General features: G+C 36.3%; 1 protein-coding gene across 3 annotated transcripts in view; it reads left to right on the top strand.

The window, feature by feature from the left end:
* PDLIM5 (PDZ and LIM domain 5) overlaps positions 1 to 16,604 on the top strand; it is a 183,618-nt gene that overhangs the window by 127,855 nt on the left and 39,159 nt on the right. For all 3 annotated transcript variants that reach the window (XM_006208955.4, XM_006208951.4, XM_072940363.1), the window contains exon 8: positions 11,108 to 11,295. In XM_006208955.4, the coding sequence (XP_006209017.1) occupies positions 11,108 to 11,295 (188 nt within the window). The remainder of the gene's footprint in view (positions 1 to 11,107; positions 11,296 to 16,604) is intronic.

The raw sequence follows: 16,604 nt of genomic DNA, 5'->3' as shown, positions 1-16,604 counted from the left end.
AACAGTCTTTAGAAAGTAGAAATACATTCTGAGAAATGTATCTATATTGTGAGTGAGTTCTGTATTTGAGAACAGTACATTTCTTTCATGCATTTATCCATCAAATACTTATTTTTTGTTTACTGTATGTTAAGCACTTTGTTACACTTCATTTATACCGGTAAACATAGCAGTCCCTAACCTCAGGGAGCTTCTGATTTGGCAAAGGAGTCCAGATTTAAACAAATAACTACACAAACTGTATAATTATAGTAAGAACAAATTCTGTGAAGAAGAAGTACAGGGTGTTACGAAAGCATATGACATGGGCAACCTTTAGGGGATTTGGGAAACCAGGGAGGACTCCCTGAGGAGGTGACGTTTAAACTAAGGCCAGAAGGATACTCAAGAATTAGTGTAGTGAAGGTGTGGCAGAGCGGTGGGTATAGAAAGTGAGAGCGAAGAGACTACACAGAAGCCTTGAGGTGGGAAGAAGCTTGGCCTTTTAAGAAGAGATGGAAGACCAGTTGGGACTATAGCAAGCCAGACAGAAGGCTCCGTCAGTTGAGGCTAGCAATAGGTAGCCCACAATCACAGCTGTCCTTAGAGCAGTGCTGAAAGCATCTAAACAACAGACAGGTTCAGATTTGTGTTTTCAAAGTTTCACTCTAGTAGCTGCTTGGAGATCTTATTCTCTGGAACAGGGGTCAGCCAACCTTTATTGTAAAAAGCCAGATAGTAACTAGATTTTGTGAGTCATATGGTCTGTTGCAACTACTCAGTTCTTTGTTTGGTGAAAGTGGCCACAGGCATATGTAAGTGGAACCTGGCTATGTTCAGTAAACCTTTATTTATGGATGCTGCAATTTGAATTTCATATAGTTTATATGTGTCATGAAATCTTCTTTTCATTTTTTGAAAACAATTTACAAGTATAAAAGCCATTCTTAGTTTCCAGGCCATAAAAAGATGGGAGACAGGTTGAACTTGACCTGAGAGCCATGGTTTGCTGAGCCCTGTTATATGACTTAATGTTTCTTATTCTTTTAACTTTTTCTGCTCTACTTCTTAAAGGATGTTTTGGTTCTATTATGACATTTTTCTTAACACTCTGGTAGAGGTATGGCCAGTGTTAAAGAAAAAGTGGGAATATAACCTCTTCTTTTCTGTTTCTTTATCTTAGTGTTAATTTTTCCACTTGAAAATCAGTATAATGACTGACCCATTCTATCTTTATCTACAGGCTTTTTAAAAAATGGGTAATTTTATACTTTCCTTATTTATTTTTTTCTTCCCAAAGTGTTATACTTGGTGCTTTCTTCTTTCAAACCTCACCCTGAATTTTTCATCCTTTCTTTATCTGGTAATACTTCTTCTAAAGTAAAATCCTGGCATTCAAAATTAAATATGGTAAAGACATCAGAAGGAAAAAATGAAAAATATTCAAACAACACAGTTGCATGCAAACATTTGTTGTGTGACTGGGTGAAATACTTTGTGTTACATCAAGATAAACAACATCCATATAATCTCAGATGTGCAAACACACCATTCTGACTTGAAAGGAGATTCCTAGTTGCTTTCATGTGGTGCACTGCTCAGCCCCACAAGATGTTAGAAAGCATTATGTAATGGAACTCGTACAGACAGACTTGGTTCAAATTCCACCTGACCCTTTAGGTATATGATATTGGGCGACTTGATTTCTTTGAGCTTGAGTTTTCCTGAAGCATGCAAAATACATAGGAAATTCCCATCCACCCTTCTTCCTCTGTGAGCATATCCGTTATCACATGAAGGTCACTATGTTGAAAAAATTGGGGGGTAAAACAGCCTATGTTTGGTGATGGTGTTGGTTTTAACTTTATGTAGATATGAAACTTAAAAAAAAAAAAAGAAACCTAACAGTATTCCAAAATGGAACCAGTGTACTTTTAAGGTAGTATAAATGATAAATGTCTGTGCTTTTCATTAATATTTCCTTTGCCTTGTTTATTTTACTTCTGAAAACTCAGGTTTGACAGTTCTCTGGAAGACCTACCTAAGAGTGGACCTCACCCACCTGCAACTCCTCAGGTTTCACATATTGGTAGCCACGTAGCTACACTTTCTAAAGTAACCACATATTCTAGGTAGAGTTTTCTTCCTCTTGGTATGTCTAAATTTTAATGCTGGCAGTGAAACTAAATACTAAAACTGTTTGACTAAAAAGGAAAGAGTGATCATAGATTACAGAACTGACATCGCTAATATATAGACAAGAAAGCTTGGCACTCAGCCTTGGAACACTGCTTTCTACTGCTTTTATATTTTTTACTTTTTGTTTAGATTCTAAGTTCTCATTTAGAGTCAGGAAATCTGTTCCTTTTATATATTCCCTGTGATTTGGAAAGTCAACTTTCCTGAGCTTGTTAGAAGTCTACCTTACTGAATTAGAGCATTTACCTCTAAAACAGGAGCAATAGAGATTGTATGTTCCAGGTGCCCAGACATAGTCTAAAGGTACTCAGGTTAATTCTTGTAAGATTTTACTAGACCCTGCTGACACCCAGTCCTTTTATATTATTGTGATACAATGTGATGAAAGAAATTCATCACACTTTCCTTTTCTTCTGGCAGAAGGATAATTTAGCTGATTTTTTTTTTTAGCTGACCTGCTTATAGACTGATATGTCTCATTATTATGCATCATTACTCCCCTCAAGTAGTAGCTGTTACCTCAGAGGTGGAGAGTAATTGAGAAACTCAAAGTTGAATCACTTGATAACTTTATTCTTCTGCTTTGCATGACACTCATTCCCCTGCTCTGCCACTGATAGCATCTTTCTTTTCTCTTTGTCAGCCTCATTCTTTCTTTTCTAGCCGTTCACAGCAGGCGACATAACCTTCCTTTTTTTCTCTGCTTATGGGAATTCACACTTCATGTTTGGATTTATTTTCTACTTAGTTGTTGACAAATCAATCTTCAAATGAATGTTGTTACATGATACTGATTCAAGCAGGACTAGAGACAGTGAACTTAAATACATTAAAAAATGTTTGTATGTTCATAAAATCAGTGTTATGGAGGATTATACATCATTAGACTTAGCAAAAAGTTATACTTAAAAGTTTAACAATTCTGTGTGTGTATATATATATATATTTAATGGCTTGCCACTGGTTTTTTTTTTTAATGTCTTCTAATGATTTGTAAAACTGTAGCCAGTGGAACTAGGAATCATGGATTATCAAATTCTTCTAAAAGGGAGAAGAGAAGTGTGTCAACCCTCACAGTTTTAGACATCTGAGCTCTCGTTAGCTGGGGTTGAATTTGATGCATAATTACTTTGTGCTAGAGGTGGCTTTTGTCAACAGATTTTGGAGAAAGTGATCAGAGTTTAGTGAGGATATTCACTAAGAACTTGTGCTTATAAATGAAGAAAAGAGACACTGGTTTCACCTTGTGCATTTTAGACCTCCCTTTTACTTAATAAAAAAGAAATGCTCAATTCCAATTTCATAACCAAATTTGAAAAGTCATGTAGTCCTAATGATGAAATGTTAATTCCTGTCCAGATGTTTGACCTTTTCTAAAAGACTAAAGGAAAAGAATTATTATTTTAAATAATAAGAATTCTGAAGGTAAAATTTAGTACCAGCATTTTTGAATCTTTACAGAGCTAACTGAAAACAGAAATACAGAACATGAGCAGAGAAGGTGATGTTGAAGTCATATTCACTGTAACTGCTGTTAATATTTTACACAGACGCCTGCCCCCCCAAATAGCTTTACTCTCAATATTTTAAAGTTATTTCTTGTCCGTATTAATATGTATTGCTGCTTCTGAATAGGCAGCTGGTTGTATCTGCTTCTCCTGAAAACACGAGTCTCATTAAAATGTCAGGTCCTGGGAGTATATCATCTCTACAGTAAAACTCCTTATGTAGAGACTTTTTGGAAAAATTGACATAACCTTCCTTTTTTCTCTGCTTATGGGAATTCACACTTCATGTTTGGATTTATTTTCTACTTAGCTGTTGACGAATCAATCTTCAAATGAATGTTGTTACATGATACTGATTCAAGTAGGACTAGAGACAGAGAACTTAAATACATTAAGAAATGTTTCTGTGTTCATAAAATCAGTTTTATGGAAGATTACACATCAGATTTTAATTTCCGAGAGAAATCACAGTGACAGGAAATAAAGGACCAGAACTCCTTTTACACGTGTGACATGTAGGAAGGTTGCTTTCTTACCTGTATTGTGCTACCTCTTCTCACTTTCCTTTTTGTTCCTCTCCTGTTTTTCTCTACTGATCAATTTAAGCAGCTCCACAAGAAAGGTGGCGTCAAGTTCTTTGGAAGGTTTTCGAAACTTGTCTGCCTTGCCTTCTCCTGCCAGATACAGTGCTGCCGTTCTGAGCAGCGCGGCCGCCACTGTGTCTGCTGTTCTCGCTGCGAAAACCAGGTAGAACTACGTGTACAACGTGCGTCTGCCGTGAATCCAGTGCTTTCCACTGTCTTACAGCTCACCTCCAAGAAAACGTGCCCATTTCAAAGGGTCACAGCTCTATTACAAGATCTTAATTGTACAGGGATATGTCATCTAGGCTGTGAATATATCCTACGATATTTATTACTGATTTTTCTCTAAATCGTTCTTTTATCTCTTTCCATTGCTACCGTTTATCTGTGATACTTCTCATTGCATGGATTATTGCATGTTGTGTGCCTATCGGCTTCTGGGTTTCTATCATTTTTAATTTTTATATCTGGAACAGAATCAAGCATAAATAGGTATTTTAAGTTTCTGTTGGTTTTATCAGCTCCCACAAACTGGTTGTGTTTGAGGGTGATCTAGAGTGGGTGATCTAACACTCCTTCCTCCCATAAAAAGAATACAGCCTTTTTATTGTTATGGGTTTTGTTTTTACATAATTTCTAGTAGTCTTTATAGCTTTAAATGCTTTCCAAAAGATTGCCCTGATCAATTTTGGTGAAAATTTAATCAATTATATATGTGTTTTTTAATATATGTTTAAATCTCTGGTTTGTTGTTTTTTTTTTTGATGGAGGTACTGGGGATTGAACCTAGGACCGCCTGCATGCTAAGCATGCACTCTACCACTGTGCTATATCCACCCTCAATTCTGTATTAAAGAGTAAAATAGTATAACGGACTCTTCTCTTCATCCTTTCTACTGCTTTGTTCTCTGTCTCTGTCCCTCTCTATATCTTTCAAGATGTTTCAAATCACAAGCTATAAAAATTACATAATTCCTGCTATTGGTAGTGTGATTTTTCAACCTAAAACTCTTTCTAAATGCTCACCAGGCTCTCCAGTCCTGAAAAATATCACTCACTCCTGGATGCACTTTGCATCAGTCCTGTTTCCAAGCCTTTAGCTTTTTCGTATCTCCAGCCCTCGAGGAAATCAGCTGGTTCTGTCCATGTTAAGAAGACCAGGTACTGGGGGAGCGGACATCACAGGGGTGGTTTGCTATGAAAGGTCTAACACTGACACCACCGTATTAACAGCTGAGATAAGAAAATTCTAGAGCTGATTTGTGTCCAGTTTAAATTAACTGTAATTCCAATGCAATGATAACGTACAAGCATGCTATTTTGTATGATTATTAACGTGCCTTTTAATCCTTTGTGACATCTTTTATTAGCACACTTGATGTTTGGTTTGAAATTATGCGTAATTGTGCAAGTATTTGAGTTCCAATGGAACCCTGTTTTTAAATCGCATGGATGGAGCCATATGAGAATGCTTAAATGTTTAATAAAACATGCCTTTATACTTTTTGAAAAAGATGAACAAGAATAATGAAATAATTGGTTTTGATTGGCTACTACCTTATAGTTCTGAAATATGAAGGTTTTACTTGGGCAAACAACTTAATTTTCACCATATCTGGGAAATACTAGAACACAAAAACCGATTTTTCTCCTAAACTGAACAATTACACCAGAATTATTAGGTATAATGTAAAAATGAAAATATCTCAAGTGCTTACTAAAAGTGTAACCTTAGTGAAATAACTACAAAATTATTTACAACAGAACATAAAATTAATGGCAGAGTACAGAACTGTGACTATAATCAGTAAAAGCCAGATATGACATAGGCTGTCTGTTGATCGAATGTTTGTCCTACCCACTGTTACAGATGTTCTCAATATGCTTAATTACAGGCATGCCGCAGAGAGATTAGGGGTTTGATTCCAGACCATGGTAATAAAGATCGCAATAAAGCAAGTCACAAATTTTTTGGTGTCTCAGTGCATAAAATTATGTTTACACTATACTGTCTTCTGTTACATGTACAGTAGCATATGTCTAAAAAACTGATGCACATACCTTAATTTAAAATATTTTATTGCTTAAAAATGCTAACCATGATCTGAGCCTTCCAAGAATCATAATCTTTTTGCAATAGTGACATCAAAGATCACTGATCCCAGATCACAGTAACAAGTATATTAATAATGAAAAAGTCTGGACTATTTTGAGGATTACCAGAATGTAACACAGAGACACAGAGTAAGCAAGCAGCAGATGCTTTTGGAAAAATGGTGCCTATAGACTTGCTTGATGCAAGATTGCTACAAACCTTCAATTTGTAAAATGCAGTATGTGCAAAGCACTGTAAAACAGAGTGCAATAAAATTATATGATAACTTTTAAGGGAGGTGTTTAAACAGGGGGAAGAGAGATCATTGTACATTTCCCTCTAAGAAAATAAAACCTGAAATCATATTTGTGGCATTGTGATTGTTAAATGAGCAGGAATAGTACATTGTCGGAGCTGAGTCTGTACAAAGGCAGGTTACTGATCACACTTGGAATAAAAAGACCCTTTGAGAACCGAATGGAATGCTCTAAATTCTCTCTCCAGAAGAGCGTCTATTGCATTTCTTTTTAGCAAAATGGCCTACGGTGTGTTTTGATTGACATTCAATAAGATAGGATGGGGGAAAATACTGGTTATGAGAAAATACCCCTTTCTCCACTTTACTGCTCCCTTCTCCATGCTTTTTCAGCTGATAACTTTATATTCCAGTGAGTTATCTTGTCCTCACCGTTTAACAGAAAAAGAACAACATAAAATCCTTGCATACCTTGTTTGATTGGAGAATTTTAATGTTTTTCATTTACCATTGTAAAACCGAGGATAATTGTGTAACTTTTTGACCTGTAGTTGTTACATGTAAGGCAGTGTGTCTTGCAGCAGGGTGAGCTACTCTAAAAGAAATGGATCCTAGATAGTTTTTGCTTCAACTCAGGCGTCTTATTGTTGAAATGAACTTTTTGTTTAAAAAAAAAAAAAGTAGGCCTGCAGTTATAGACTGACTGAATATTTATCTATGGACCCATTTCTAGAGCAAGTGTTAGTAGTCATTTTCGTTACCTTTTATTAACAGCAGTGGGCACAAACTAAATATATTTTGATATTTGGAAAAGGAAAATGGTTCTCGGCAAGGTAAGCTAGTTGTCATCTTGCACAGCAGGGACACGGTTTCCTGAGGAGACCTTGCTGCCTCAGTGGGAAGAGTACCAAAAAGAGCAGTTGGGCTAATGTCAGAGGTATTTTATCTCTGATTTTTGCTTTTGTATGACAGTAATCTTTAAAATTATGATGAAGTGTAGTATAATACCAGACTTGCTTCTCTCCATTGTAGTATATTTAGCATGTCGAGTTTTGATACGGAAAGTCTAAGTTAAAGAATTTTGCTTAGGAAAATACAGAAAATTTTCTTGTAAACAGAATTCTGGAAGGAAGGCGTCTCATGACTGTTCTGTTTTTCTAGGTCCTTTTATAGAGTTTTGACAGAAGAATTCTATTAAAACTATAAGTTGCTTATGGTTCTGACCTTCCAGAAATATTCCTCTCCTGCCACTTAAGAATCTGTGTATTAGTGTATCAATTTTTGTGAAACTTTGGCTAAAAAACTGTTTAAATATTGACGTAATTAAATCTGTAGTGTACAGCTGCCTTTTAAAAAATGTAAACATGAAATTGGAATAAATTTACTTCAAGATTATTCTTTGAGCAGGATTTTTCCTTTGAAAATAGACTTGAAATTTCCAATTGTTCCCAACTGCAACTGAAATATATTTGCTGTAGTAGTTAAACAAATGTGGGAAAAGAATGTAAACTCAGGATAACTCAGGTTGCTTACACTGAAATTTAACTTGTTTTTCCTTATTTTTTCCCCATTAGTTCAGTTTTGAAAAGAAACCTTTGCTCTATCAGTATATGTTTCTCCATTTTCAGTTTTTGAAATATGAAACAGAAACTTCGGTAATCTTGAGATAGAAGACTTATTAATTTAACATTTCATTTTAGTGCTTATTTGGCACATTATTGAAAATGACCATATTTGATTCTTAGCTTCTGTGATGTTAACCAAGGGTATTTATGGATTTGCTCTGGTTTCCTCATTAGCATCTTTTAGAAAGCATTTTAATTTTGTTCAGAATTTAGGTATACCTCAAACAATTTAAATTTAGGGAAAATATATATTAGTCATGATTTCAGAAATAAGTAATCATGGTATGTTAATAAATTAGTCATCAGTTTGAAATATTTTGCAATTATTGATTATTGATAACATTTATTCCCAGATATAAAATTGTATAGCTAGTAGTTTTATTAATTCTTTCATTTTTAGTACACTATACATAGTTTAATATATTTTCTTTAAATAATAGCAAATGGTTAAATATTCAGGAAAACAATGTTTTTCATTTTTAGAGTCCTAGGCGTAATATATTCTGATATATGATTGCCTAAGTAAAGCTCAATATTCTCCCATTACTCCATTATATATTTTAAGTTAATAGAGCTGTATTTCTCCAGAGATTATTTAACTCTGCCAGTCAATCCTGAATATAAATGTAATTGGAAGAACTTCCTTGCTTATAACTTAAATTTTTATAGGTTCTTTATAATTTACTGCACACCCTTTGTATCTAAGGAGAACTCTTACTTAAGTCTCATGGAACTCTTATGAGCAAAGTAGTATCCCCATTTAAAGTTTAGGTAATGGAGGCTTAGAGAAGTAAAATAATCTGTCCATCACAAATCTTTTAAAAGGCACTAACTATAATCCTTAAACTCTGCTTCCATTAATATTATTTATTGTGCCATCTTTATTGATAACTGTGTTCAGCATTGCTATTGAGTAAGCAATCTTTCACTTTTTATTTATGATAAAATTATTAAAGTACTTAATTTTTTCATTGTATGTTTTAACATCAAACAGGTTTTAGTTTTTCATCAAACTGCTTTCTGCTTAGAAATGATGAAAGAAGGTGATAGCTCTTCTGCACCTGAATTTGAGAGAACAATAATAGAGGATAATATTTCCAGAAAATGAAAATAGCTCCCATACTATTTTTTAAAACTGTTTTCGTGCAGAGGTGCACTAAAAGCACCCCTAGGTTTGGTGAATCACTGGACGACTCACAGAACTCGGTCTGTAGTCATGCTCATGACTAAGAGTTATTGCAATGAAAGTACAAAGCATGATCAGCAAGGGGGAAAGGTGCGTGGGACCAAATCTAAAGAAAGGAGGTTCAAATTTCTAGAGGTCCTGTCGCAGTGATGTCACATAGGACACGTAGATTCCTCCAGCAATGAGTTAGGACAAGACAGGCAAAGCGTTGTCAGCCAGAGAAGCTCATTAAAAGCCAAGTACCTGAGACAGACTTAATTGGGGATCCTTACGAAGGCATGCTGGGCCTCGTTCATACCAGAACTGGAGACTCACAGGAGGAAAGCAGGTGTTTACCGCATTGTTCATATTGTTTAGGCACAATGAGCCACTGTATCTTTTAGAGGAAGTTTTATATGACTCTAGGGAACTGTTTACCAGCCAGGTTCCCACATGTCAGGCAAAGGGCAACCTTGCAAGCCAGCCTTTCCTAAGGAGAGGCGGCCTCAGACCTGCTTTGTTCGGTGTTATCTGGGATTCAGGAGGCACTGGGGAAATTAGGTGTTCTTGGTCATTTGATAGTTATAGTGGGCATGATTGCACTGAAAATTTTGTTGAGATAATCTCAAAGTAAATGGTATAATTAAGGGTATTTATTTTACTGAAGTCATTAATATAGTATTTACTGAAGTATTAATGTAGTATGTCTTTATTAAATGATTCCTCCAGCTATTGGTTTCAGTTATTGAAGGAATTGAGTTTCTGTGCATGGAATTATTTAGCAACCAGACCTCAATTTCTATGGAAAAGTTAGTAGGATGTGTTATTGTTGTTGTCATTGTTATACTTCACTTGAGAGAAACTGCTAGAGTATTGCATCATTCCAAAGAGCATATTTTATAATTTGAACTACCTGATATTACTTTGTTTGAAATGATGATATATAGTTAAGAATAATAGATGTCTGGGATAATAAAAGCCTTATGATCGTCTAAATCAATCTGGAACCAGTACAGATAAGACCTCCTGTTAAGCAAATACCTGACTGAGAGAGGACCATGGCAGACTTGTTCCTCGTTTTCCTGTCGTAGGAACACAGAGCACTGGGTGTTGTCTCTCTTTTTACCACTGTCTGGCCAATGCGGATGGAGCACAGTGTCTGGCATGTAGGAGATGCTTGAGTATTTATTGAATGAATGAGTGACTGAGTGGGTACGTGAGTGAAAAGAGTGACTGGTAAGATGTCAGGAAACTTAGTTCATAAATTACCAGAGGAACGTGGGAAAGAGGAAAGCAACATCTGTGCCATTTGGTAGAACTTATCAGGGTTTCTCCAATGATTAACTGTTTTCATCTAGATGACTCTTCTGAAGGAATAGGAAATTAGCTTATTATTTAAAAGGATTGGCTGTACAAGTTTTTCAGTGCCTAATTTCTCCTGGTAGACCTTTTAAAGAGAATTTCCAAAGTATTGAACAACTGCAGTCTGATTCCTTTCCTTTTCTTTTTTCCTGTTTTAAAGAGAGGCAGCCCCTCAATCATGGTACTAGAGTTTTTCTTTTTCAAAATATCCATTAATTAATTAATTAATATATTTGTTCTCCTTCAAGATTTAATCGATTGAGAAAAGAAGGAATCATTGCTAAGTTAGATTGCTACCACTTCGCCAAAAACGTTTCCTTCCTTTTCTCCCCAGCATCACACACGAGCTGTCTCAGCAGTCGGCTCCGCCAGCGGCTGCAGCGCCAGAGGGGCCGGGGAGCCCAGCCTCCGCCAGGGCCGGGGTTGCCGGGGTGGCCGGGCTCACTACTGCCGCCGCCTTCAAGCCTCTGGGATCCACCAGTGGGATCAAGTCACCAAGCTGGCAGCGGCCAAACCAAGCAGGTATGCCGGAGAAGTTGCTTGATTTTGCTTTTCTTAAGTGTAATTATGAAAATGTGTTTGGGATATATGATCGAATACACTGGTGAAACCTAGTCTCAGCTATCTACAGTTTAAAAATTACGAGTAATAGTTATAGCTGTGTTTCTCTCTGAAGTGTCTCTTAAACATTCTCGGTGTGTGTTTGATGCAACTGCCGTTTGCTATTTGTGACTACAGAATTGGGCATGGCCTGGTTTCCCAGATTATTCAGGAAGCATGGGTTGAATTGTAAATCTAGTGTCTTACTAACGAACTATATTGTTGGAAAGGTGTAGCCTTGGAACTACAGCATTTTAGTTTTGATCATATATACGAAATAATAACAACAGAGACATTTGTTGCTATCTAGACAGTTACTGAAGAAAAGGACTTTTACTTTTTGTCCTCTGAAGATTCACGAGGCAGAAGCGGAGGAAGGACACAGTAGGTACTAGAAAGAGAGCATTTCTAGCATGGTAGGAGGGAACAGCTTGGGCTTCATTTGGAGATCTGAGTTTTTATTCACTTCTGCAGATAAACAGCTTTAAATAAAGTCACTTAACCTCTTCACACTCAGTTTTCAGATGTGCAAAATGAAAAGAAACTAAATATTTCTCCCAACACAAATGAAGGTTATGATTCTAGGACTAAAGTACCTCTTCACAGGAAGATGAGACCGTCCTTAAATGTTGCTGATCCTTCCCTCAGCCTTCATCTCTTCTTACTCTCTGTGCTCTCCCTGGATGATGTGTCACCCAGATTCCTTTTACTACCCTGCCCCTGATGATCTGCAGGCCTCTCTCTCCTGAACCCCGCATTCTCAAACTTGTTGACCTGCCTGCTGTCCCAGGTGGCTCCGTAAATGCAGCACATCCAAAAATAGCATCACCCATCCCTGGCACCCAGGCACCACAGCTAGAAAGTAAGGTTGAGACCCTCACCGCCGGCCCCATGTTCTCACAGTAACTAACACCTAGTGGTTCCTCTTCTTAGTACTTCTCACGTTTCTTCTCTGTGTGGTCAGAGCCATTGCTTTGGTACAGGCCCTTGTCGCTGAGAACAGCTTCTAACTGATCTCCCAATCTCCTCCTCACCCCATCGATTTGTCCCCCGTTACAGATGATCTTTCTTTGCCCATGTCACTCTCCTGCCACACATGCTGTGCTGTGTTTCCCCCATTAAGACCGTATCCACTCTGACCTCTGCTACCTTTTCAGTCTCATCTCCTGCTGCTCCCAATTTATAATCTGTGCTGAGGTCTTCCTGAAGTATCTTCAGTTACTGAGACATGCCATGTTACCTTATTTTTGAAAGTTCTGGTTCCTCTGCAAAGAAGGCACTTTTTTTCCCCCTCATCTAATCCCCTGTGTAATTCCAGTCCTTCCTTATCAGTTTTGGGATGAGTATTGAGTGACTGCACAAGGGGCTGATTTGAAAAATATGATAGCTTTAAAAAAAAAGACCGTTTAATATTATTTAAGAATTTTTTAAGTTATAAGAGTGGAAAGAGGGGATTTTTAATTAATTTCATTAAGAATCCATCTTTGTTTTGTATTTTCCGTAGTGTTTAAATATATTAACACTACATTTATTGTAAGTCAGTTATCTTTAGAAAATTACTGATTATTTATATAGTTAAAATTTATTTCATAGTGTCATTTTGTATAGTTTCTAATTACCATTGCTAATTTTGCAAAGAAGCTACAAGTTTTGTGTTACGAGAGAAGGAAAAAAAGCCATTGCATATGATCTTGACTGTTTTAAAGAAAAGACTTTTATTACTTTTGAACCCTTAAAATATTTAGACTAATATCATTAGAGATTTCTGCACTATTGACTTAGCAAGATCTATTCTCTTGAAAAAAAATGCTGATGGCTCAGCCCTACACATTTTAAATTATTTCCATTTCCTTAAAGCTTAGCTATGACAATGGAGAGTTGCTGTAATTATTTTGTATGTGATTAGAATACAGAAAGCAACTTTCATAAAATTTTTTTTGGTATGGTAATTGAAAGGGAACAGGAAAATGTTTCCTAAAAAAGCAAGGAAAAAATTAAATTTCAGAGGTAGAAACTGAAGGAAGGGTACAAAGTATATGTGCTGTGAAGGGCAGAAAGTATATGTACTGCTTTTGGAAATTCCGAAACTGGTCAAAATACTGCTCTGCCTATTAGAGTGAAAAGATGTGGAACTCCTGGAGAATACACTACAGCAAAATTACCACGAGAGGGCGACAGAATCCTTGTTTCTCTTGGTCTAATTTAGTTTGTTAACAATAATCAAAGCAGGCAAATAATATAGATATAAAACTATAATCATGATTCACTTGGTTAATATGTAAAATATTAATCTTTTTACAGAAGATATAACTGAATTTAGTTGAGAAAAATTACAACAGTACGGAAAATTATACAGTGTATATAACATTATAAAGCATTAATTATTATTAAAAGAAAATGTTTTGCAGTTGTGAAGTTTTAGTTGAACACATCATGATGCTAAGCTCAAATCAAAAAATATTTGCAGAACTCTTGCTGTTTGTCTTGCTCTAGGTTCTACAGACTGACAATGAGTTTATGTTCTGTAAAAGTTACTTATTTTATGCTATTTTGTAAAAATTGTAAAATGAATACAAAATCCCCAGCCACCCAAATTCTATGATTTTACTCTACCTAACATTACACCATATTTCAACAAAACAAAACAAAACAAAAACCTCAGAATCTACTTAGTCTTTGATAAATAGTTTCAGGGGCTTCCTAATGCAAATGAAAAAGTTCTTCTGATTTAGAAGGTGGTAGCTGTTTCATGATGGGTTCTTAACGTTCTTCACAACTCACCTGTGAAAACGACAGTGCTAACCAAAGAGTGCAAAAGCTAGAAAGGCCAGTCGCCGCACTAGTGTGGACTCAGATCAGACACTGAACAGGTGGCGTTTTTTTTCTCATGCTGAGAACTTCAAGCTTCTTTCTCTTGATAGTTCACAGCTGTGCTCTAGTGTGGGCAAAAAAAGGGAAAAAAGAAAAGATTTTATTACCTCCCTCACCTACCCACCAACACCAAAGAGATCATTTTAAAATAATTCCTGCAGTTGGATGGGAAGGATGGGAGCAGAATCAGCAAAATGCCGTCTATGACCCACTTAATTGATCGTGAAACAGTTTAATGGACACAGCCAGTCTTTTCATAAAAAGTGAAACAGAGCAGAAAATATGAGAGTATTTTACTATATGAAGTATATTAACATATTCAGGGTATGTATCACATTATGAAAATGTGGTTTTAGTTTATGTATGTATATATACATGAATATGTATATAAGTGTCTATATATGCACACATACAAACACCTGTATTTTGAATCTTTCTTTTTTTATAGTTAAGAAACAGTTTGAAAGACACTTATTTAAATAAGTATTTTAGTTATACTTTTGTCTATTGGGTGATGACTGATTTAGTTTTGAAATGATAACCAAAAAACACAAAATCAAAAACAAAAGGCTACACTGAAAGGGCTAATTGGAATTTTAAGACCTACAAGTGCATTCTGAACCTGTCATGGGTTTCTGTTACCTCCATTGAAGTTCTGACTTTAAATCTGAGATCATTTCACTTGTGGTATCATATAGCCCGTGTTACCCAGAAGTCTTTCAAGAGCACGGTAATGCAACACCAGTTGACAAATAGGGACTAGGTGTGTATGTCACAGCATGATAGTTTAGACTGGATTATCTTCTTTTTCTCAGGAGTGTAGTTTAACATACACTGCCACACATACACAGCTTGCCAGAGACGGAGGGCTAAATATTTGAGGATGCAAAATGTTAAAAAGTTCATAGCCTGCATGAAAGTATCAAGATGCAAAAGAAGTGAGAATCCATGCTTGAGCTTTACGTAAGCTAGCCATATTACTTCCTACTTGCACCTTGTCTTTGGTAATAACTTCCATAATTCCAATGCAGTAGTCCCCTTTAGAAATGTTTACTGGAGCTAGTAAATTACATAAAAGGCAAGATTCTTCTTCTTATTTTTCGAAATTGAGGATTTGTACTTCTTTACACTTATATTTTAACTCACTATATTTGTACGTCTGACAGGCTTTTTAACACTTGAAATCTTCAAATTGTATATAATAAGTGGTTAGATAGATATTTTTAAAACCCTTGTGAATTTAACGGTATAAATTTAAAAATATGTTCCTGTGTTTCTGTAGGTGACCTAATCTGCAATATAATATTTTTCCTAGATTTGGTTTAGGTTACCAGATTAGGTAAGTTTAGTTTATTTGATGCAAGTATATATATATAAAATATTACTGTCTTACCAAATATAGTCAGGTGTTTTTCACAAATTCAGTCTTAAAGTCATGAAGAGCCATTACATGTTGAAAGCACATAAGTTTTCTAACTTTAATTATATACACAATGAGAATGACCAGTTCGTTAGAATATAAGCAGAGCTTTGCTGGATCAGGCCTACCGTTCATGGAACCCAGTTTGTTGACTAGAGAGGCCCTGAAGAATAGAAACCCCTGCCCTCTGGGGCAGCGACCTCAGAAGGCTGCAGATGTTGCCTGGATGGGGGATGCTGGGACTTCAGTTTCTTTACTAAAATAAGGGTGTAAAAAGCTCCCTGTAGTATGGTTGTGGAGCTCGAATGATACAACATATATTGAAGTGCCTGGTACATAGAAGATACTCAAGAAAGGCGGTGTGTCTAGCCCTTTATTCTTTTTAATGATAGTGTTAGTAACTTACACTGTTACCATCCAATACAACAGTTCTCCTCATGTGACTTCCCTGCTTGAAGATGTTGTGGGCCCTCTGCTGCCCACATGTTAAATGTTTGGCTTCTTAACTGGGCTTACAGTCCTTTCACAGCCATGTGCCAGCTTCCTCTCCAGCCTCACTCACTTTGTATTATCTTTCCTCGTGGTCCCTCCAGTCCTGGCACGCTCAAGTTTGTGAGTTTATACCGTTCCTCGGGCGCACATGTCTGTACTTTGTACAAGGGGCTTCTTTTACTTGAACTGCTTTCCCACCCTTGTACCCCTGAGAAATTTCTCTCCACTCCTTAATACCGGATGTCATCTCTTCTGTGACCCTTTCTTGAGTCCTCTGAGTAGTTGCCTATTCTTTCTGTATGTTCCTACAAAATTTTGATGATGGCTTTACTGTAACATTCATCCTGTTCATTTTGGTTGTTTACATATGTGTATTTTACCTGTGTTTTTAGAACCCCTTAAGGACAGGGACCAAGTTTTACTGTCTTTGTTTTACGGCACTGAACCA

The sequence above is a fragment of the Vicugna pacos genome, chromosome 2 (genome assembly GCF_048564905.1).
Source record: "Vicugna pacos chromosome 2, VicPac4, whole genome shotgun sequence".
Classification (NCBI taxonomy): domain Eukaryota; kingdom Metazoa; phylum Chordata; class Mammalia; order Artiodactyla; family Camelidae; genus Vicugna; species Vicugna pacos.
Note: the sequence above shows the minus strand (reverse complement) of the source record. Positions and strands in the feature narration are given on the sequence as shown.